Raw genomic sequence first — 24,762 nt, forward strand, 5'->3', positions numbered from 1 at the left:
AATGCAACCCACAATAAGCTCTCTCAAACACTTAGCTTGTTTCCTTATCTGATGAAGGGTGATCATCTATCCCCCTCACTAGATGGTAATTTCCGTTGAGTTCAACTCTATCTTTGTATCGCCCAGAGGGCCTTGGACCTGTGCTTTGCATACAGCATAATCCCTGCAGTAAAATAAATAACCTCCACCAGGAAACCCTCAATTTTCCTGTTCAATAGCTGGTGGCTGGGACATTGGCACAAGGGCAGGGCTGAGGGTGCAGAAGGTGGTGCAGGTGCCCTGGGTATGTTGGAAGCTGGCCAGCCTCACAGGTGCAGCTGTCACCTGTGGGTGGCAGGTAGCTAATCACAATACCTCAGGCTTGGTTTGCATCAAACAACTGAGGGATCTTATTATACTAGTAGAAGGGATTAAGGCTCTAGCCTGGAAGCACTGGTGATACAAGGGGGGAGATACTGGAACATTCTAAGATGTCTGGCTGTCACCTAGTTTCCACTCACCAGTGGCTGAATGGAATGTGTCTCGAGTTCTCCTTTCCCACAGGGTACAGTGGTTCTCTATCACCAAAGCTGCTTCTCTAGGTCAAAGGTCACCTGCTCATTTTCTTTAGTGAGAATCAGACTTTCTATTCCACATTGCAGCTGAGGTGCAACATGCAAACACACTTAGGGACTTCAGTCCACCCTGAATTTAATGACTTATGAAGGGTGAGAGGACAGGTTGTTCAGGAAGGAACATAGGTAATTAAAGTAAGCAAAAAATTTTTATTGAGGGCTTTTCTATGTGTATTATCTTATTTACATTTCTTAAAAAAAATTCTACCAGAATGTGATAGGTTATAAAGTATTGCCTCATATTACAATTGAGGAGATGGAGCTTTGGGAAATTTATAGTAATGATTCCAAGCTCACAAAGATAGCAAAATAGATACCCAAGACTCAGATCCAAATCTAAGTGACTTCAGAGAGTGCTCTTTCTTTGGTTAAAAATGAAAAAGAAGGGAAAATAAAAAGGGAAATAAAGAGGAAAAAATGAAGAGTGGTATGCATAGTTTAAATATACTACTGAAAGATCCTTAAATGAAGAATGCTGTATTCCATCTGTCCTTTGCCCATCATCAGAGGTAGATAACTTTTAACTCTTCTAAGCTCCATATTTCTAAATTAAATGCTTGTATTGTTACCTCTTGATTCCTCACTATTAAATTTCCTATTGTGCTAGATTAGGATATGCTCTCTCCTGTTTTCTCTCCTATTTTTTTCAGTTTTACAAAGTTTGGTTAAATCAATATTCAGCATTCACATTATTTTGCTCATAACATACTACTGATGAACCAAATAAGAAACATGAAAAAATTCTTGAACTCATTTATATTTTCCCTGGAATTAATTGCCTCTCTGCCCATTTGCTTCATATTCTTTTTCTATTTCTTTCCTCACTCTTCAGCACCCTCTAAACACAGTTTTCCTCCTGAGGAAATCTATCAGATGACATGATTTCCTTCCTTCCATTAGGCTTCCCTTAATCCTTCTGCTATAGGCTGGATTGGTTGCTCTCTAGGACTGGGGGTCTCCTTTGCCTCTCTTCTGGGATCCTGTGTCTTTCTCTGTTTTAACTCTCTTGTTTAGACGAAACATTTTCTTTCCTAACTTCCTGAAGGAGGGTATAAAAAGGTAAGTTTGCTGCTGTTGTTGAAACTTTGAATGTCTGAAAATATTCTTATGGTATACCTGATTGATAATCTGGCTGGATATAAAATTCTAGATGGGTAATAACTTTTATTTAGAATTCTGAAGGCACCCTCCCTTTTTATTCCTGCTTGCAGTGCCACTGTCTACAATTGATTTTCTTAGAGAATTCTCTCTCTCTCTCTCTCTCTGTTGTTGGTAGTCTTCAATTTAATCATGGTACTTTCCTCTTACATTTCACCTTCCTCAGTCTTACTGTATCAGTCACCTCCATCCTAGGTTTTCTGTACTATGTACTTCATGGTTGTGATATCTCTTAGCTTCTAACATGATGGAGCTGTGTCTTTTTCTGGTCTTCATATTTTTTGATTGACTTCCATGAGATGAAGAGTCTTCACCATTTTAGAAGATTCCAGAGGCCATGTTCTTAATACCTACTGTGCTATATTTCTACCTGGATGAGGCTTTACCTCTTTGCTTTACCCAAGAGATCAAGTGTATTTTCCCTACTGCAGTCTAAAAGACTGTCTAAAACACCATCTCCCATGTCACCCTTCCACCTAAGGTCCTTCAATCACAATTTCTCATGTCCACACTTAAGTCTCAGCATAGGAAAGCCCTTTCCACCTGGGCCAGCTCTCAGCCAACCTCCTATCACTCTGCTTGCAGCTCCCCACACAGCAGGACCTTTATTCCACAGCTTCATGTGCTGTTCCAGATAACCAGAAGCCCTTCTTTCCTTGCGTGGCTGAACCCTTTAGAACTCACCTCTGGCAAAGCTTCTCGATTCTCTTCTGCTTCCCTCTTTCTCCTGGCCTCTGTCAACTTTCTTCTGCTCTCCCTCCATTAAATTGGTCACTCCCCATTCTGTGTTACTACATACCCCTCCCTCCATTCTACCAGAATGCAGGTGATTCAGAGACAGTATCTCGGGCTGGAAGCGACCAGAGGTTATCTCATTTTGGAGGGAAGGCAGACAACACTAGGAAAGTAAATTGAATCTACTCAGCTCTGCCAGATCTCTGGTTCATCTAATTTCTTCTTCCAAATAGCATGACTTTTACTTGTGATTCCTGGAACTCTTTTCTGGACTCCTTCCCCTCCTCTTTCTCCTCCTTTCCACTGGTCTCTATACCAGTAGGTGGCACACAACCTTATTTATGCCCTTTGCTGTAGTTTAGTTCCTAATAAGAGAAACACTTCGCTTTCATGATATCTTGTTCCAATAAATAGTTTTTCCTAATGATGTTGTTTTTAGGCAATTACACAAACAAAATGGGAGCTGATAACTGCATATGGCAAGCAAAGAACCAGAATGATCTTTCATTATAATTGAGTGCTTTGGAAGAAAAGGATCAAATATAACAAAATGAGAAATGAAGTAAAATATTCAACCATAAAAATCACTTAAGTCAACAGCTTTGCTATTCAACCCTTATTCAACCGCAAATGAGAGAGATGAACTGACTAGTTTGAATGTCTTCTTTTATTTTTTCCTCTGTGTATATGGGGCAGAATTTTCACTGGTTGATTCAATGAATGTGTTATTTCAGGGTACATACTATCAGGCATGGAAAATGATGATAATGGCAATAATGGCTACCATTTATTGAACATTTACTAGGAGACAGGCACTTTGGTATGTGCTTTAAGTACATTATCTCATTTTGTCTTCATAGGTTCCATATGTGGTTGGTACCATTATTTTCCCTACTAGCTGATGGGAAGCTGGTACTTAGGGAGGCTGACTGTCCTGCTCAAATAGCAGAGTCAGGATACAGGTCTACTGTGTCACAGTCCTTGCTCATATGCACCACTTTAAGTGTCTGGAGCCAAATCGGAACCACTGACCTGAAGAGCTCTGCTCTGCCAGGGAAACTATGAATGTGGTTAAGAAGAGGAAGGAGAGGCATAGATAGCAGCTTCCACCTCCCAGAGCTGGCCCCAAATTCTCTTGAGAATCTGTGCCATGTTTGTGGATGGAGTCATTTGGTTTAGTGGCTCAGCTAGGCAGGACCTGCCACTCTGATACTCAGGGCTTGGGGTTTGTGGGTGGCATTAATCCACCAGGAGCAGCCTGTTCTTTTAAGTGGCTCTAAGGAAGAAAAAGTTCTTGATTACATTGATCTAAAGCTTTCCACTATTAGTTCTAGCTTTTATCCACTTTTGTTCAAAAAGTCATTTTGATACAATTTGATTAAAGCTCCCCGTTAATCCACAAAATCTGGAATTTCTATGATGACTCATGATTTAAAAATATTTTTAAAAGGACTTTTTTTTGATATAACATTTCTTATAATTCTTACAGGTATTTTTTTTTCAGACAAGCAGAACACAGGGGTTGAGAAGCAACAGCTAGCAGAAACTCCAGATCTAGTTTTAGATTAGAGATTATCCACAGATTATGTACCTTAAATCATGATATATTTTTTTTAAAGAGAGAGAGAGAGAGAGAGAGAGAGAGAGAGAATTTTTAATATTTATTTTTTTTAGTTCTCAGCGGACACAACATCTTTGTTGGTATGTGGTGCTGAGGATCGAACCCGGGCCGCACGCATGCCAGGCGAGCGCGCTACCGCTTGAGCCACATCCCCAGCCCAAATCATGATATATTTTGAAGAAGGCATAAAATCCTGATCAAACTTCTTCTTCTTCTTCTTTTTTTTTTTTTAAAGCATTTGAGACAACATTAAGAAAAAAGAGCTGGGCATTGAGGCACACGACTGTAATTCCAGCTACTCTGGAGGCTGAAGTAGGAGGATTGAAAGTTCAAGCCAGCCTCAGCAATTTACAGACTCTCTCAAAATTAACAAAAGGTCTGGTGATGTAACTGTATGCTAAGGTGTCCCTGGGTTCAATCTCCAGTACCAAGAATGGGTGCGGGGATAGGAGATAAAATGGAAGCGTATGTGAAGACAGCTACACCCAAACATGTTTATTTTCCTCCAGTCCAAAGGAAGCTCCTGTTAAAACCAATAGGAACAACACTTGCTTCCCCAGGAGACTTCTAATTGACAAGCTGGTGCCTTTATGGCAGAGAAGAAAAGCCAAACAGAAGGGCTCTGTGTGGATTTCTGGGTTTTGATAGACAAGCATTCAATCAATCTTGAGAACAAGGTAGAATGTTAATGTGAAAAAAAATTAAATAATGACATTAATAGAAATAACTATGGAAAAGGTCCTACTTATTATGATCTTCATGAATCTGTTGAATATGCCAAAGTATCAGGCTACAATGTGCTAACACTTTGGGGGAAACATAGTACATCCCCAACTCAATTATACGTTTTTCCTGGCAAGAATTTAGAAGTACATTCAGCAAAATTTGTTATTGCTTGTGATGTGCTGTGACTGGTATTTGGGTTCTGGTAGCAGACTGAGGCTGCACTTGTGTGGAACTTTTGTTAATGGGGGGAGATAGATAATAATCATATAAATCTATACTGTGACGGGAGTGATGAGGGCCATGAGAAGCAGTAACAAGATGGACAGTCATAGGTGGGTGATATATTTTTCATTAATTGGCAAAACAATCACATAAACTTGTATTAAGTTGGGAGAGATAAGTACCACAAAAAGCAGTAGCAAGAAGGAGAGGTGGGGTGGGTGACATGCCTCTGACATGAGCTGACATCTGGGCAGAGGCTAAAGGAGATGAGGGGAAAGAACTGGGGAAGAGCCTCTTCTATTTCTTTCTCTGTCACATAGCAGCTGGCATAGACATTGAACATGATGTGGGTGTTTACCAATAGCAATTTATCAACTCAGTGATCTTCTGAGTTTGTTTTATGCTGATTTAATAGATTAAAGGATTAGAATCTGGTGTTTTTATCATATAATCTAGTTCAGTGGTTCTCAGTTAGGGTCAAATTTGTCTGCCTGGGGACATTCTGGTTATCATGTCTTGGGGTAGAGGGAAGGTTACTACTGGTGTTTAGTGGGTAAAGGCCAAAGTTGCTGCTAAAAATCCTATAGTTTACAGAATAAATCCATATAGCAAAGAGTTAATATGCCCCAAATGTCAGCAGGGCCACTGTTGAGAAACCCTGATTTGGTCCCAAGGTGGCCACCAGATCTCTGATGAGAGCCAAGGGACTGAGCAGGAGGGGCTCTTGTGAACAACCCCATCAAGACAGCAGGACATTGCAAACAGGGTAGATCCAATGCCTTTGAGGCATTGCTCCAAGTTTGGTGATAGGCCTGGTGGGTTAATTTCAAAGCCATCTGGGGATTTATTCATTAAACAGCAGTAAGTAAAAATTTTCTATATGCCTTTGACATAAGAGAGGGCAAGGAGACAAGATATGGCCCCTACTATCTTAAAGTTACAGTCTAGGAAGGATAGGAGGCACAAAGACATACACCTGCAATGAAAACCACAAGATGTAGAAATAAAATTATGTTAGGGGAAGGGTAATGCCTTGTGCTGAAGTGACCTGAATAGATTTAACAGAAGAGATATCATTTGAGCTGGGCTTTGACAGTGGATTTTCATAAGCAGAGAGAGAAGAGGCAGATATACTATGTTAATTGTAACAGGGAAGGCAACAGAATCACAATAAAATTAATAGTACCTGCCATCTATTAAGACTTCTTTTTAGGATAGGTGTGGTGTCAAGCACTTATTATAAGAAACAACTGTAGACTAAATTGAAAACTGATGTAGACGGATCAGCTGAAGCCCAGCATAATCTCAAATTATTTGAACTCCCCTCTTCTCTATTTAAAGAAGATATTAAAACATGGGAAGTGTTACCGGAGGTGTGTTGCATAAATACCGAAGCAGTTCACCAATGTACTGGATGACGGTTGCATTGTATTTTCTGCAATCATCCCAAAACTGGCTGGCTGAAAATTTGGTCCGCAAAGCCAAAGTAGCACCTACAAAGAAGGCATTTTTGAAAGGTTAAAAATTTTTAAATGAATTAGATTTATAAACAAGGGTTAAATACCTAGTATACTCAATGCAAAAAATGAACCAGACATAGTTTTATTCTATGGGAGCTCCAATCTACAAGGGAGAAGATATTTACAAGTCTTTCTAATAAAAGTCAATGTGCAGGGCTGGGGATGTAGCTCAATGGAAAAGTAGTTTGCATAGCATACACAAGGCCCTGGGTGCATTCTCCAGCACCACTAAATAAATAAATAAATAAATAAATAAATAAATAAATAAATAAATAAATAAATAATCAAGAGAAACAGAGAGGAAAAGATTAATTCTCCTAAGGGTCAAGGGTTGAAAAAGGCATAACCTGAAGCCCAGCATAACTTCAAATGATTTGAAGTCCCATCTTCTCTATTTTAAAAAAGATATTAAAACATAGGAAGTGTTACCAGAGGTGTGTTAGATAAATACTGAAGCAGATCACCCAAGTACTGAATGACAGTAGCATTGTATTTTCTTGATTACAGAATTTCTGACCCCTAGAACAGTAAGACAACAAATCTATTGTTTAAAGCCACTAAATTGGTGGTAGTATGTATTTATGTTGCCCAAGTGATTGATTTGTCTGTTTGGGAGCCTCAGAATCATTCTAATGATCTTGAAGGTCCAACAATACTCCTGGAGTATCATTTTTTGCTATGAAGGCAGGTACTGATACTGGGCTAAATGCTTTGTAAGCTGATCAGTTGGTGAATGAGGGAAAGAAGAAAAGGCTTGGGCAGTCTTAGTTCAAGCTGTTATAACAAATTACCATAGATTAGGTGGCTTTAACAGTTTATTTTTTTTATTTCTGGAGGTTGAGAAGTTCAAGATCCAGGTATCAGCAAATCTAGTGTCTAGTAAGGGCACTCTTTTGGATTTGGGGATGGCCATCATCTCCATAAGAAGGGAAAGCAAAGACAGAAAGGAAACCCTTTCCCATCTCTTCTTACCAGGCCACTAATCCCACAAATGAAAGCTCCACATTCATAACCTAATGACTTCCCAAGGTCCCACCTTCTAATATCATCATACTGGAATCTGGGATTTCAAAACCTATGAATTTTGGGGATGGTGGTGGATGCAAACATTTAATCTAACATACAAACATATGTGTGTGTGCATGTATATGTGTGTGCATTTATGTTACTATATATCTCATTTAAAATAACAGTATTTTATTTAAAATGAACTGTCATGTGGATGAAAAAATTAAGTTAGTCTCAATCTTCATCTATAAAAGCGGTATAAATCTTACTGGAGGGAGAGAGAAGGGAAATTCTCATTTGAATAGTGGAGTTGGAGAAGGAAAGGAAAGAGATGAAAAGCCAGGTATTCTGACTAGAGCTGAGGAACTGTGGGAATAGAGAAGAATAAAGAAGAATGGGGATGACTGGGGAAGAAGGTGACATCCGATGCTGAGAGATCAACATGCAGATTTCTGAAGTTGGAAATGACATAGGATAATTATTTATAGACCTAAGAACCTAGTGTCTTAACTTGGGTAAGGGCATAGAACATCATAAAGGAATTTCTGCTTTGATACACTTTGTAGATAAGCAGGCATGAGAAAATACTTGCTTGTGATGTGTGAGCCAAATAGACTTGTTATCAATACAGAAATAAACGCCATTCCTAGCAGATAGGAAAGTAGCCAAATGTGAATGTGTACAGGCCTTTGACACCTTGTTGAGAGAAAAAGCTTACCGGCCAGGATACATCCGTGCAAGCCAATCATAAGTGCAGAACTGTGGTACAAGGGCAGAGTGGTATAGATGACATCATCTGCCCTAAACCCAGACACGGTAGAAAGGCCAGTTCCATACCATAATCGATGATGATTGATTGTGGCAGCTTTTGGGAGACCTTTGCAAAGAAACAAGAGAAAGCATAACTGAGCAGAGATTGGCCATTGAATCTGTGGGAGGGTTCCAGCTTAGGAAGATTCATCATCCTGTGCTTGGAGAACTGTACAGGGGAGGACCAGGAGTAGTTAAACCTGGGGTCAGCAGATTTTTGAAAAAAAATTTTTTTTTTTTTTTTGGTAAAGAACCAGAGAGTAAATGTTTAAAGCTTTGTGGGGTCATGTGGTCATTGATGCAAAGACTCAACTCTGCTATTATGGCCCAAAGCAGCCAAATACATATAGGGGAATAAGTGTGGATATGTTCCAATAAAACTTCATTTATAAAACCATGTGGAGGGTGGTATTTGGCCAGCAGGACATAGTCCATTGACTCCTGAGTTAGATAGTTATAGTAATAATCTGAAGTAAGAGAAATAAACAAATGTTCATTGTTTCTCCTCTGTGCTTACTACCTGGCAAGATGTTTTCAATATTTTGGTTAGCTTTCTTATTAAACGGTAAAAAATAAATAGAATTATATTCTCCAATCCACAGATGAGAAGTCAAAGATTCAGAGACATTAAGTATTTTAGAGAATAAATAGTCCATTCACCCAATCTCCTTTTTCCCCCAACTACTTTTATTAGTTTCTTATGTACTATTCCAAAGTTTCTTTATATAAATATAAGCAAACATGAACATCTGCTCATATGTACTTGCCTTGTCCATTAAAAAACATGAATGTTTTTCTGCACAATTTTTCCCTCTGTCCCTTAACAGAGATCTGTCCATGTTTGTACAGATTTTCCTCACTCACTCATTTCCTTCTTCTCAGCTGTCTCACATCCTTTATATAAGAAGATTATAATTTATTTAAACTATTTGGCTATTTCAAATGATACTGTGGTGAATAACCTTGTCTATATGACAGTTCTCATTATGAATGTCACTTTCTGTAGGATAAATTCATGAAGTGAGGTTACTGCATTAAAAGATGTAAGTCTTTGCAATTTGGACAGAGAATTGCCACATTGCCAGTTATAAAGGCTGTCCCCATTCACTCTCCCATTAGCAAAATATGTGGCCAGTTTCTTCATAGCCTTGCCAATGTATGCTCCCAAATATTGGGGATTTTTGCCAATCTGAAAAGCACACTAAAGTATATTTGCATTTTCTTAATCATAACTTACACAAGTTTTTTTCTGGTAAAATTTGTATTGAAAGAGTATTCTTATACTGTTTCTTATGGAAGATCAATTTAGCTGAGAAGGGCGTGAGGTCACTGTTAAGGGAGCTAGTTAGACTTTAAGACCTAGGTGAGCAAGTACTTGATAGTGCCTTTGCTAGGTATGGGCCATAAAAACAATTTATTATAAGACAAAGCAGATCGCCAAAATTGTAAACATAATTCAAAACTCATTTGCTTTGACCATGGATGTGGCATTGTGTTAATATTAATGTCTCCATTCTATACTAACATTAAGAAGAAAGCATCAATAAATCAGTTGTATTCACAATGGAAAATAATTGTTTGAATTGCATTTTCAAAAGAAATACTCATAGTTATTGCTTTGAAGTACTTTTGTCTAATTTAAAATTTTATATTAATGAATACGTAGGAATATTTGGAAGTTTCATATAATTTTGTGTTAATAACTTCCTTTGAGGAAGGAAAAACATTTTGCCTTCCAATTTCTCAAATAAATTCTTTTAATTAATGTTTACATGAGTAACAGCAATATTTTATTCACAGATACAGAAAAAAGTAAGATCAGCATCAATCCTATTGTCTTCTAATTAAAAACAAATTCTTAATTATAGGATTCAGTCAGGAAATGTTTTATTTTTTTCTTCCTAAAATGGGAAGAAAAAATTTCCTTCCCAGATAGGCCATGTGAAGAAGTTCCACACTTGTCTATTCAGTACTGGGGCTTGTACTCCCATTACTAACCAAAAGCTCATTTTATCTCAGTTATTCCCTGAATTAAACTTCATGATTTATTTTTGCCATTCTATGAAGAAATGAAGATAAAAATCCCATATGTTAAGGTAGTGTCTGTTTGCAACAGAAGCAATGGGTCACTTAGGTCATCTACCTTTCTGTTGACATGGCATATATACGTTTCAACACATAAAAAAATGATAAACGTCACACTGTAGACATTAGCTTTACTATGTCATTCTCAGCTTCCCCTCCCTATTTATTGAAGGATATTTAGCAAAAGAGGCTAAGGGGAGCTGACACTCAGGTTAAACTGGAGTCTAGAAATTGCAAGGTCAGATGGATGCAGGGGCGCCTGCCAAAGCAAAGGAAACTGTTCCTGTTGGTTGGTGTTGAGATAAAAGGCTCAAAGCAACCTTTAGCTTTATTCATAATGTTTGATTACTTAAAAATGAGAATAGAAGCATGTATTATCTGCTTATTTAAATTAAAATTTTTAACCAAAAGAGATAAAAGATTTACATATTCAATTCCCAGTATTATTAATAATAATGATCAGCATGCTGGGGTTGGCTTCCTGCCCTTCTTTTCAATATTAGCCCTCAAACTTCATATTATTACAGTGTGGTAACATTTTCTCTGGTCTAGAGTGAGCAGGCACTGAATATCTTATTACATGAATGAACCTGGAAGTATTGGCACCAGGGCTGTCAATTTCATGAGTTGCATAGAGTTAGTTTATAAGGTCAATCCTGATACTTCTACTTCTTATTATGGGATGTTACTAATCTATTGGTTTATGAATCTGTAAAATGGAGTAAGAATACTACCCAAGAGTGGTGGGAGAATTGCATGAACAAATGTCTTAAAGCTCCTAAACAGAGCCTAGTACATATAACACTTGTTGTTGCCTGTTCCATGTAGTAGTGTTTCAATAACACTATTTTTTTGGCAACTTTTTCTTAGTAGCTCATAAAATGATACACAGTGGAAGGCATTCTAGACTTGAGGAAATACAGTATTTTAGGCCCTGCACTAAAGTCACCCTACATTCACAGCACCAAACAGCTCAAGTCAGTGCTGAATGGGAAAACAGTGGTCAAAACAACTATATAAATACCTCCCCATAATTGTCCTCTGGTATTCCATTTTAATTAAAGACCTTATATATGGACTCTGGATATGGTATAATCAAAATACAACAAGTATTAAAAATCTCATCCATCATCCTAACTAGTTTTCATAGTTCTTTATTTGTTCTGTACCAGCTGAGGAGGGGGAGCTATGCATACCTGGGAGAAACTCAAAAGGGATCATATGTAGTGCAATAAGATCAATTCCCATGAGCAAAGAGCTAAATTCCCCGAAGTATTAGTTATCTGATAAGTTTTTCCAAAGAAAGTATTTAAAAACCTAAGCCAACATTTAACTCCTTCAGGACAGGTCCATTTCTTTGAGAATCCTCCCTTCATTTTTTTTTTTTTTTACCTGTGGTTCCAGATGTATAAATGTATAAGGCAGGTGTAGAAAAAGTCACTTCAGACCTCCACGACTCTGGGATAGGTTCAGTTGACACTTCATCTACTTTGTCCAGGAAAGAGTCAACGCCATCTGTGTTAGAAGTTCTGCTTACATAATAGACGGACACACCATCTTTTTTCAGGCTTGGTAGCACCTCTTCAACAGCTTCTCGTAGTTCTTAATTTAATTAAACAAACAAACAAATTAGTCTGTCAAGTTTCTATTTAGTGTAATAAGCTTCATGATAATTGTGTGTCCAGTAAAATTTTGCTAAAATGTCTGGATAGGACAAGAGATGTTTATAGTTATGCATTTTTAAACATTTTTAAAATAAAATTGCTGCATTAGAAAAAAAATCACAATATTCCAATGTTTGAGAGAAGTTTGAGTTTTGACAGTTTCATAATCACAGCAGATGGTTGGTTGAAATCTGTACTTTTTGTGGAAAGTACACACAAATGGACAGATGGGTAAAAATCAAGAAATATAAGTGCATAACTTAAAGTAATAATTGGTGTATGGATCTAGAAATAAACAGAAATGAATTTAACTATTCTTAATATGTGCCCACAGAACCAGTGATGAAAAAAAATTAAGGAGAACAGAAACAGAAAGTAGGGAGGCAAGCCAAGTAGCAAAGATTATAGATAAGATGAAACTGCACATAAGCTTACGTAATCTTGAATTGTAACAACTCAAGCAAATATTCTTATTCTTAATAGGAAGGTGACTTAATATCCCAGGGAATTACCTTGGGGAGGCTATACCTGATTCATCTCATATGCTTTGTCTTTTAGATGTTTGCGTATGCTATCTTCACTAAGACAAGAAACATCACTGGGACAGATAGATGCAGCTAGAGGACCCATGCACTTGGTAAAAAATAAACTGAACAGTACAAATGGGTTTATAATGAAAATCAACAGGCCTTTACCCCAACTGTCCTCACAGCTAAACGTGTGCCTAGGGGCAACCATTTCAATGGTTTTGACTGTTGCTTTTGGCAATTACTTTTCCATCATCAAAAAATGTGCTTTTCCTGCTCCTTTTTGGCTTATCAGTTTTGATCCCTGCCCCCATTTATATCTGTCCACTCCAACAGTTAATATTTTCACTTCACATTGTCTAGGTTAAGAGAATTTAAGTCTATTCTGAGGTCATAATTCTGTTTCCCCAGCATTGTCCATGGGTTGATAAAGAAGCCGAAAACCAATAATCAGGATGGACATGATGATCAGACTATGTGAATATTCACTGCAGAAACAAAAAATACTCTATCCCAAGTTTTCTTTCTGGAAGAGTTCTCTCCTAGAGTTTCATGTTGGCTACTATTCTCTAATGTACTATTTGCTTCAATTCTGTTTTTAACCTCCATCAAATTGTTTTCCTTTTTTTTTTTTTCTGTCCCAGGAACACTGATTCTCTTTCTGTACTATTGTGTGTTTCACTGGCTGCTCTCTAATCCTTTAGCACTTTAGAAAAGTTGCCCAAAATATGGCTATTGTAGAAACCAGCGTGGTAGCCTCCCATCCTTGGTCACTGTCTTGGTTCAGGTCCTCACTCTTCCCTGCTTAGGTGACTGCAGTAGCCTCCTCACCAATCTCCTTGCTGCTAATCTCTCCCTGCTTCCAATTTACCTCCTGGCTTCACTATTGCCCGTCTTCTTGGTGCCTCCCTATTGAAAATGTTTCAATGACTGATCATTCCTTGTTATAGAATCCACTGTATTTGGGAGATCCTGAGGATCTTGACAGTCTCATCCCTGCTGGTCTTCCTGATGTCATCTCCTACTCTCTACCTCTTGTACCCTTTCCTTTACACACGCGGAAGTCCTTATAGATCCTCATATGCTCACATCCCATGACCTTTATCCATGCTGTTCCATCTGCTTAGAATACCCTCTCAGTCCCCCACCCCCATCAACCCCAAACTCCTGCTTATCCTTCAAGACTCAGCCCAGAGACAACTCTCTTCTGTCACCTTCCTTTTCCTTGCAAGATTGTCTTCTCCTTTGTCCAGCTTCCAAAAGGTCCTGCATATGCTTTCCAGGGTATTTAGTTGCTGAGTGTGAGGTGGCTCAGTTATTTTTGTTTTTAATTAGACAGTGAGATCTTTGAGATTAAGGAAACATAACTTAATCCTTGTACCCTCAGCACAAAATATGTACTCAATAAATGTTTAAAATGGAAAGAATCTGCACAATGTATTGTATGAGTGTGGAAGAGACAGGAATAAGCTAAAGAGGCTTATTAAAGGATTCAGATCTTACAATACTGTGAATTGGTAAACCTTTAATAAAATATAAAATGAAATAATTTCTGTGATAGTTATGCCTTGCATACAGATAAGGACCCTCTTAGGCATTTAGTTTATGATCTTTTCCTACTTACAGAGGTTATCTCATCTGAAGGGAAGGCCACCATCCCTGCCAACCTCTATCTTCACAAGGCTGTTGGTGTAAAATTTGTTATTTGGGTGTTGACTTGAGGTTTCAGTGGCTTGCCCACCATATTAGGACACACTGGAGTAGACTTCCCTCCCTTAAGTTAAAGATGTTAATATAAGAACTGAAATTTTAAAGGAAATTCTGAATGTGAATCAATGATCTAGTTGATATGTAATTATAACAACTAGTCTTTTATAGGTATGATTAGAACTACCATATCAAGCTTGCCTCTTTCACATATAATCTTTAAAAATTTCTTATTGTAAGGTCTGCTTACCTAAGAATGGCAAGCAACCAGGACATAGAAGCTCAAATAATTCTATTCGTCACAGGTCAGGTTCCCTTGGACTCTGAAACTCAGAGATTTGAATGTAGGAGAAGCCTTGGGAACAGAACCTATGAGGCTGCAAGGGAAGCAGATGGGAGAGAATGAGAACCTGAACCTTGGCTGATTTTCTGATCCTTCAGAGACTCTGGTTCTGGCATGGTCCTTCAGGGTTGTCCCAATTTAGGGGAAATGGCTGGTGTTCTTCCTTCCACCCTTCAAATAGTCAATGGAGTCAGGGCGTGGAGGTGTGGCACCTGACCTTGGGCAAAGAGGCTCTCTTGAACTTAGATCAAGTCCTGGAAAGGCTCTCAGATGAGAGCTTCTTGCAGCTGAGAGAGGTGTAACGCTTCTCAAGAAGCGTTCTCTATCTCTCCCACCATACTCTCATCACAGTCCCCTGGGTAACACAATGGTTTGTATATGCGGCTTTTACTGGACTGTATGATATTGGGGACTGTATGTCCTTTACTGTACCCCAGTCCAGAAAGAGGGAGCTGAATGGTGAACTGCATCACAGCACCCGCTGCACCTGTCATTGTTACTGATAGCAAAGCTTCACATTTTGCATTTGTTTAGAACTGTTTGTATAGTAGCTTTGCATACCTCACTTCACATTAATTTCATAGCAACCCTGTGATTTAGACACCAGTCACCCTGTTCCTACAGATGAGGACAGAGGCTCAGCTGTCTCTATATGGAAGGTTACACACAACAAGAAAATAAATATACTGGGATTCTGGGATTCCTGCTTCCCTATACTCACCTTTCAGGCTCAAATTTTGTTAAAGGGATTGACTTTGCTTTCTGCTCTGTGTTTGTTAAAGCATGTGATCTGTCTTGAATAATGTAGACTATCTTTTGTTCATCTTCTTGATGAACAGCATAACCTCAAACTGTATTAAAAGCTTGGTTGAGAAATAAAATTCATGGCAAGTTTGCCTGAAGGGCACAGAGTAAATCCATCAGCTTCTCATGAATCTAGTTTTAAATTGTGAATTGAAGTAGACCTTCGGAGAAAGAAGTACACACTTAGGTGGTAGAAAATGAGTGATTACAAGATCCCCACCAAGTCTGTCTTTTTCTTTTTCTTAAAACATAAATAAATAAATAAACAAACAAATAAATAAATAAAATCATACTAGTTCTGCTATCCTTTATCTATTTATGTAGAAGAAGGAAAAAAGAAAAAAAACATCTAACTACACAGACTCATTCTTGGAAAGCAGAGAGAGAAGGTGGGTGGGGGCAGAATCAATCTTTGTCACCAATAGGTTAAATCTGCAGTTTCCCAGTGGAAAAACTTTCACTCTAGTAGCTTATTCTGCTACCAGCTTGCTTCCCTGAATGGCAACTGACTGAACTAAAACAGCACAGAAATATTTACTAATAAGGTAAAATCTGAAAAGAAGGCAGCAAAAGGAGATGTGTTCTAATAAAAATTTCAGGACAAATGTGAAATGGTTGGTAGATAAGCAAGATAGGAATGAAGGTTTAGCTCTTTAGTTAATTAAGAAAAATATCCAAACCACGAAGTAGTGCTGATTCAGTCCTGGGAGACAGTGTGAGAATAGTTCCTAAAATGTCATTTGTAACTGTGATTCTGCATCTGTACCAGTGGTAGTTTGGAATGATAGTATTTGATAACCTGTTGTCTAGTCTGCACAGCACCCTCTGAATTAGAATTCTCTTCAAATAGAGGCATGCTCATTCCCCTTTCTCCTCCTGACTCAAAAATCACCTGAGGTCAAAAAAGATATTAAGGTTCAGTTCCATCAGGAGTAAGTAAAAATTTACCAGCAAAATATATATTCACATTTATATAATTAAATAATTTACTTGATATTATTTTTCATTTGCCTCAAAGTTCTTGCTTATGTGAATTCTTGTTTTCTAAGATACCCCTGGAATCAAGGATAATTCCGTATCATGAGGTCATGCAAGGCCTTACATAATTGCTAACATTTGATATCCACAAGCATCTCTGCCTGTCTACCAAGTATCTACTTCCCTATTTCTCAGAGCTGTGGGAGGTCCTTTCCAAATAATGGCCACTTATTTATTTACTCATCATGCAGAATAATGTGAACACTATCTTTCTCTTTCAGATTTGATAACATTAACAGCTGATTCATAGTTTATTTTGCTTTCACCTCTTTACCTCCTTCCTGTTTCTAAGGAGAGTGGACTACATTCCCACATGTCAGCAATATGCTAGTTTGTTTTTGTAAGAAGCTGTACAACCATCTCCTTTGCAACCTTTAGTTATGAGCAGGGGGAGAAGAGCGATGTTTTAGGGCAATTTTAACCTAACCCTCCATTCAGACCCTGGGCTACTGAGCTGGGAATCTCAGTACTAGAATATATTACTCATTTGGTGTCTGGGTTTCTGTTCCTGTAGAGTCTTCACTATCTATTCATAAATCCCAGAGTGTTCCCAGCCCATCCCATGTTCACCACCTTCTCCTTCTCAGCACTGAGACCAAGAAAGAGCACCTCTCCCCCGCTGTCTACTGCCAGAAGGGCTGGACACACCCACTGATTAGGAAAACCTCTGGGAGGTAAGCAAGTCTGTGGTAAGGTGAGGCTGGGCCTGGGGGAGATTGAAAAAGATTTTCTCATATCTGGGTATATTTGATTTTATTTCATCACTTTTCATGCCTCCTTACCAACTCAATGATTCTTAAGCTTCAGGAAAGAAAACTTGTTAAAACCAACCACAGTAGTGGCACTCATTAATTCAACAAACATTTGTTGAGTACCTACTATGTGTTAGGTATTACTAGGTCATTATTCAAAGACATGTAAGAGAATTTTAAGCTTTTGGAACAAAGTGCATTGAAGCAATTTATCTAAATTACTCCTTGAGCAACCCAGGAAGGTGAGAAGAGTAGAGATTAGATTATCTCCAGGCCTTAATTGTGAACTAGAGCTGGCATTAAGAAATGATCTCCTTCCATGGAAGGGAGGCCACTGCTCTCGGCCATTCCTTGGATTTTCTGAGTCCCCATTTTCTTTACATTAGGACCTTTTAATAATCAGCTTTAAAAATGATTATTATTAAAGTCCAGACTGCTGATAATCTTAATTTATGTAACTATTTAGTAAAGTCTTTCATTATATATGGACCTGATCAAAATCACCTCTGGTCCTATTGCCTGTAATGCCCCTCCCCACAGCACTTTTCTAGCTCCATTTTCAAGGCTCCCAAGAAGCGTTCTCTATCTCTCCCACCATACTCATCACAGTCCCCTGGGTAACACAATGGTTTGTATATGCAGCTTTTACTGGACTGTATGATATTGGGGACTGTATGTCCTTTACTGAATGTTCCTTTACTGGACTGTAAGATACTCAGCTTAATTCATCTTATCTCTCCATCCCATCATGGCAACAAAATTTGTATGTAACAGTTATCCTTGATCCCAACACTAATTTTATAATGAAGTTCTACTGTTGAGAACTTTCAATAATGAAAATTTCCCCAGATATAGGAAGCATTTTCTTTTATCATATTGTTTAAAGGAGGTCCATTTTTTGTGACCTTCAGAAAACAAGTAAAAGGTAATTGGGACGATTTTATAGTCTTCTCTTCATTTTGAACTTTCAACAGAGTATCTTTAACTGTCACTAAAGCCTTGTACAAGAGAATACCTACTCTGAGGAGCTTTCATGGTTATATTGGGTCAGGCAATGTAGAACTGGTCAATAAGTTGATAAAGGTTGCCCAAGAGACCTGGATTATATGTCCAGGAGAAGAGCTAGTTTAACAACAATCTTAATGCTAGCATAAGTAGAAACAGGGAAAATATACTATTATGTGAATACCCGCTATTATACAGCTGAGGAAACTGAGGCTTAAAAGTCCAATCTAGATCTGTGCAACTTCAAAGCTCATGTTCTTTCTTTCATCATGCTGTCTTCCTCTGCATGCATGTAAATTGTGAAATTAAATATGCTTTCTTGTTTTGCCCATATTCTGTGTTTGAGAAGTTCTGAGAAAAACCACTGGCCCAGCAGTAAATTTCCCATAGCAACAACTTGGCTTCTATCAATTATAAAACACTGATACATGTTCATGTGGTTAAAGACAACTTTTCCATGTGATTACTTAGGTTATACTCTGTCCTGGAGAAGGCTCTTCAAATGTAAAACAGAAAAAAAAATCATTTCCTTTAAGGATTAAATGCTTCTGCTTGATTCAGAGACGCGTTTGTGAGCCTTGATTTCCTGTACATATAGTAAATTCAGAAGAAGTAAATGGATACTGAAACTTCTGAAAGAGTTGAGCTCTGTTAAGCCTTAAGAGTCCCCAACAGTCATGACAACTAGATCAATCCCCATGATAAATGCCACTGTGCTGGTTCTTTACATAGAAGTACTACAGGATTTGACACACAGAGTTCAAGAACTCTTATGAGCTCACATGCTATGTTGGCTCAAATTCAAAGTATCAAATATCAAATTCACATTTATGTATCAGGTTCAGATGATTGATAGTATAAAACATGCACTAGATGTGAGGAAAAAAAATCTGGGTTTTGTCCCCAGCTTTCTGTTGCTGACTATCCATATGATCCTGAGCAACTGATAGCATACTTTTGGGCCTTTATTTATTCAGCTATAAAACAAGTGGGAACTAGACTGATTATCAAAGTCTAGTTCTCAGTTCATTTGCTTCAAAATCATCTGGGGCTGAGGTGGGGCTTATTTGGGTGCAGCTGCAGTCCTATTAAATCAAAATTTGGGGATGAATTAAGGACTCTGTTTTGAAAAATGATGATTTTTGTACTCATTAAGGATTACAGGATTAGAATAGCTCTAAAATCCTTTCCAACTCCAAAGAATTAGTCCATTTATCACATTTCCACATGGGCACATCTACTAAATATGTGACTTTGGACTCTGTTATTCCCTTCACAGTAACTGTTCTAGGTCAGAGTATATCATGTACAAAGGTATCTTAGCAATTTGGAAAAAGTAGATGTTTTTCAAATGTGTAGCCTCTCAAAGGTTAGTTTGCCCATTTAACACGTGGGCACTGTCACCCTTTTTGGACTTTGTTGCTTTCTTTGCAGTAACTGTTTTAGGTCAGTGTAATTCTGCATTATGGGCAAAGGTGTCTCAGTGATTGAGAGACACTGAATTTTTAAAAAATGTGTGACCTTTCTCAAAGGTCAATTTACTACCAGAGGGTGCTGTAGGTCTACTGGAAAGTCTGGTTTGAGTTTTAATTTGAGTAGGGGATTTCATAATACTCTCCACATAAACACAATACTCTATGGCGGAGGAATATTGCCTTGATGGGGGAGGAGGTACATTTTGAGCATTCCTAATCTGAAAATTTGGAGTGCTCTAAAATCCTAACTTTTTGAGTATCAATATGATGTCATAAATAGAAAATTTTACACCATGAAACTATTCTTTATGTACAAACATATTAAAATTCAATATGACTTTCAGGCTATGTGTATAAAGATACATATGAAACATATATGAATTTTTTTGAGTTGGGTTCCATCTGCAAGACATCTCATTATGTGTATGTATTCCAACATCTGAAAAAAAAAATCTAAGATTTGAAACACTTCTGGTCCAAGGCATTGAAGGTAAGGGATTCTCAACTTGTATACAGTCGTATTTCTGACTTTATTAGAGAACCAAATGCTATAATAGTCATTTAATCGGAGCTTCTTTGGCAATTAAAAAATGAGCTCTGTGAAGTCTCTCCAAGAGTGTCTGGGGTACTAAGGAAGCAATAATGTTTAAGTGCTTCCTGAAGATTACACAGTGCAAAGATTACTGTGTTAATAACTTCCCTCTAAGTATGTAAGAGGGTCTTCCTTACTAAGTTTTAAAGTCATCTCATTTCAAAGGCAACTAGAAATTGTTGGGGGTTTTCTTGAATGGACCATGCCCTTTAAATAATCTGGCTCCCTTTAAAACCATCTCTCTGTTTTTGAAATTTTATATGAGGTTGACATTTTTTGGATAATTTATTTTATGCCACATGAAACAGGTATATAATTTTTCTGGTTTCATATAAATGAATTGACATTTTATCTTTCTGGGAAGCTAGATGAACTGCTTAGCTTAGTTTCCCTAGCTATGAGCAGAAGGGTAGATTAAACAGATGCTTGATCCCTTCCAGTAAGAACAATTTACATGAATGCAGAGGAAGACAGCATGATGAAGGAAAGAACATGGGCTTTGAAGTTGCACAGATCTAGATTGGACTTTTAAGCCTCAGTTTCCTCAACTGTTAATAATAGGGGGTATTCACATAACAGCTCACATTTTAATAAAAGCATCCAGTATAGGGCTTGGCACAGAAAGGCATCCCCAAAAGATGGGGCTTCTTGGTTCCCTCTGTTCTTAGTTATATCTTTAGTCAGCGTCTAGTTAAGCATCCTATTACTGATTCAGAGAAGTAACCCCTGGTCCAGAGTGCAGAAATTAAAGCTTTTTCCCGGGAGTACGGGGTGGTGGTAGAGGGCAAAGTGCCAAGTTCTGAAACAAGCTGTTGGGAGGAGGAAACCATCAACTCTGTAGGTAAGAGGTCCTTTGCTTTTTCCTGACCTGGACACCACTTTAACATGAAGATATATCATTTCGGGTCCCGCTGAAAGGCAAATACACATATGAACGGGGTTTTCTGTTTTTAGAAATGCAGTGGAGCTCAGAAGGGCACTTTAGCAGATCTGCAAAGTCTTCTCCTTAGGCATCAGGTGGGGTCACCTTCTCTCTGCAGTAAGAAGCCATGAATACTAACAACACTTGAGAACTGGAAGTAGCTTTGAAGATTGCCTCATGACAGAAATACACTAAAGGACAGAAAAGAGAAGTGACTTTCCCAAGATTACACAGCTGATCAAGCAGTAGGGGTGAGAACTGTCCCTTTGGATCCATTCAAGTTCATGCTCAAGACCCTCTACATTTTAATGCAGATGGTGTAGGTACTGGTAAAGAGCTGGAATTTGGAGGTGGAATGTGATTAAGCCCCTGCCCTCCGGTTCTATGACATGGAGCATGAGGCTTCATCTCTCTGGGCTTCAGTAGTCTCATCTATAAAAGTCCCACAAGTAACGCCTATCTGTTGTGAGGATTGAAAGTAACACTGTGTATACAATGGACACTGCATACCCTTGGTTTCAGCATTTGCAGTTTCAACCAACACAGAAGGAAAATATTCAGAAAAAGCTGTGCTGAATATGTACAGACTATTTTTCTCATAATCTTCTCTAAACAATACTATCTAAGAACAATTTGCATGCCACTTACATTGTATTCACTATTATAAGTACTCTAGAGATGATTTAAAGTATATGGTAGGATTATACCTAGGTTATATGCAAATACCACGCCATTTTATATAAGGGACTTGAATATTAGAGGATTTTGGTTTCTGCGGAGGTCCTGAAATTAATCCCTCACTTCTTTACTAGGGAGAACCATAGTGCTTAACCTGGTACCCGGCACATTGCCCCAACACTGGTGGTTCTCTAATGATCATTAACTGCGTTGAAAGGAAAAGTTGTAGCCCTCTATGTACATCTACAGTTCCAATCTAAATCTCTCTCTTTCCAGCTCCCTTACACCTTGCTGCATGCAGCTCATTTTTCGCTAAGGCACTGGGCAGCCCCCCAGTGTCCTGTTGGTTAGTTTGAAGCTCACCTGGTGAGGCCAGCAGCACTTTTGCCCCGCAGCAATGGAAACAGTGCAACAGAGACTTTGAGCGAATGTTGTAGTTGAGGCACGCCATGGGACAGCCCAGCTTGGCCAGACCCAGCCACAGCCATATGAAGGCTGGCTCATTGCCCATAAAGATCGCCACGCATTCTCCTTGGCGCAGGCCGAGGTGGTCGTGCAGCGTTCGCGCCACCTGATTGCTGCGCCGGTCTACCTGTGCGTAGGTGAGCGTCTCATCGCGGAAGAGCAGGAAAGGCTTGTGTGGGGTCTGGCGCGCTTTCTCTAGAAAGGAACTCAGGATGGTGCGCGCCGGACGCCGCTGCCGGTAGCTTCGCACCTGCCGGGCCAAGTTGGCCACCCGCAGGAAGTAGCGCATATCCTGGAAGAAGTAGGGGCAGCAAAAGTTCACCAGCAGTGGCAGGAGCAGTAGCCCCGCCAGGATGGTGTACATGACGGGGGTCATGATGGTGGTGGGATCCTCTGTCCCCGCGAGGGCAGAGGGCGCACTTCGGGCGTGCAGCTTGGCGGCTGGGTGGACTCTGAGAGGACAGCGGACAGGCTGCGCCGGGCGCGCGGCTGCGGGACGGAGGGCTAGCGATTAGGCTGTGGTGACAACCAAGCGCTTTGGCTGCCAACACCACCGCAGGCTCTCTAGCGTGTGGCGCGTGTGACCGCTGCCAGGGGTTCTGGGCGTGATCGGCAGGCTGCGCCCGCCCTCTTGAGGACGCAGACACCTGTGTTTCCGGCCCGCCCCTGAGGTTCTCTTGGGGAGAGACAGGTGACCCTGCGACTTGCTGGGGGCGGGTTCGGGGGTAGGGTTTCTGCCACTGCCCCTCCGTAGTCTGGTGTCCGGGGTCAGGTCTAGACTTCCTTGCATTTTGACCAAAGTACTTTACATCTCAGAGCCACAGTTTTTCTTGTCTAACGGTGATAATAGGCTCAAATAGAGGGTGTTGACAAGATTAAAGGAGCCAATGCAGGCGTGGGGCTTTTAATTATTTATTGTTACCACTAATAAAGTGGCTTATGGTGTTGACTTTTTGTTTTAAATCAGTAAAATATCCTAAAAATGTGAGACTGCCCTATTATTTATTAATAGCGGGTACCAGGTGCCACTGCCAAGACATAGTGCCATCTCTCCGTCCTGGTCCCAGGGGCTTTCCGCCTGGTGTCTCTTTGTTTCTCAGATTTGCTCCCCCGCCCAACCGCAGCCTTGACTTTCAGGCATCTCCTGAGGAAAAGACTTCAAGGTTGCACAAAAGCGCCAGCGATGGTCACAAACAGCTTATCCCAACTCCAGCTGGGCCCTTTCCACCTCGTGAGTCCTGATTTCTCCGGAAGTATTGCCACACATTGCCACGAGGACTCAAGCTCTGCCGTTACTTCATTTATTTTAAAATTTTGTTCTGGTAAGCAATTCTCTTCCACCCTCAGCAAGTTTTCAGAACACACAATTAATTATTAAGTGGCCCTGTCACAATGCGAAAGAAACAGTACATTATTGGCATTTCTCAAAACGCCATTTCTTTTAGAGGAAGTGTGATCCTTTCATAATTTTCCTTAGTATTACTCTGTACAAAGCAAATACTACTTGCTACTGAGGAGAGGCAGGATCTAAATTTAGCAGTGGTTTACTCTAATCCTTCTGCTCTGTGTTCATCCATCTCATTCTCTTCTCTTCTCTCCTACCCTCCTCTTCTCTCTCCTCCCTGATCATGTCCTCCTCCTCCTCCTCCTCCTCCTCCTCTCCCCCCTCCTCCTCCCCCTCCTCCCCCTCCTCCTTCTCCTCCTTCTTTTTGATATTGGGCATTGAATCCAGGGCCTCACACATGATAGGCAAATTCTGTACCATTGAACTACGACCTTAGCCCTTTAGAAATATTTTTGAAACAGAATCTCCCTAAATTGCCCTGGCTGATCTTGAACTTGCCATCCTCCTGCCTCAGCCTTCCGAGTAGCTGGGATTACAAGCAGCACCATAGCCACAGGCCCATCTTCTTATTCTTATAAGGCAAATAATGGACACTTCTCCCAGACACTTGGCTAGGGTCATCCCCGAATGTGTGTGTGTGTGTGTGTGTGTGTGTGTGTGTGTGTGTGTGTGTATGTATGTATATTATGTATATGTATATATATATATTTCTCATTATTCACTAAAAGTGACACTTTCATACTTATGAAATACAGACAAGAAAGGGAAGTTTAGAGAGGCAAATTAAGAGAGTTAATAAGGTATAAGTTTTGGAAACTTTTATCTGTTTAGTCCCAGGAATCACTCTTAGCTCACTCTTAACAACGTAGCAACTATGTCCTGTTGGCCCTCCTATTCTCTAGGTGTCTGTCCATATTCTTTTATTCTTCCACAATTAAAAAAATGT

At 39.4% G+C, this 24,762-nt stretch overlaps 1 protein-coding gene across 1 annotated transcript in view; it reads right to left on the reverse strand.

Moving 5' to 3' along the window:
- The window catches only part of SLC27A2 (solute carrier family 27 member 2), a 38,727-nt gene extending 15,703 nt beyond the window's left edge, over nucleotides 1-23,024 (reverse strand). The window contains exons 1-4 of the mRNA XM_081291370.1: nucleotides 22,370-23,024; nucleotides 11,892-12,101; nucleotides 8,323-8,481; nucleotides 6,445-6,569 (exon numbers count right to left, since the gene is read on the reverse strand). Of these exons, the coding sequence (XP_081147496.1) occupies nucleotides 6,445-6,569; nucleotides 8,323-8,481; nucleotides 11,892-12,101; nucleotides 22,370-22,847 (972 nt within the window). The 5' untranslated portion in view covers nucleotides 22,848-23,024. The remainder of the gene's footprint in view (nucleotides 1-6,444; nucleotides 6,570-8,322; nucleotides 8,482-11,891; nucleotides 12,102-22,369) is intronic.
- Nucleotides 23,025-24,762: the final 1,738 nt, after the last annotated feature.

The sequence above is a fragment of the Spermophilus citellus genome (assembly GCF_964194105.1).
Source record: "Spermophilus citellus genome assembly, chromosome: 4".
NCBI lineage: Eukaryota > Metazoa > Chordata > Mammalia > Rodentia > Sciuridae > Spermophilus > Spermophilus citellus.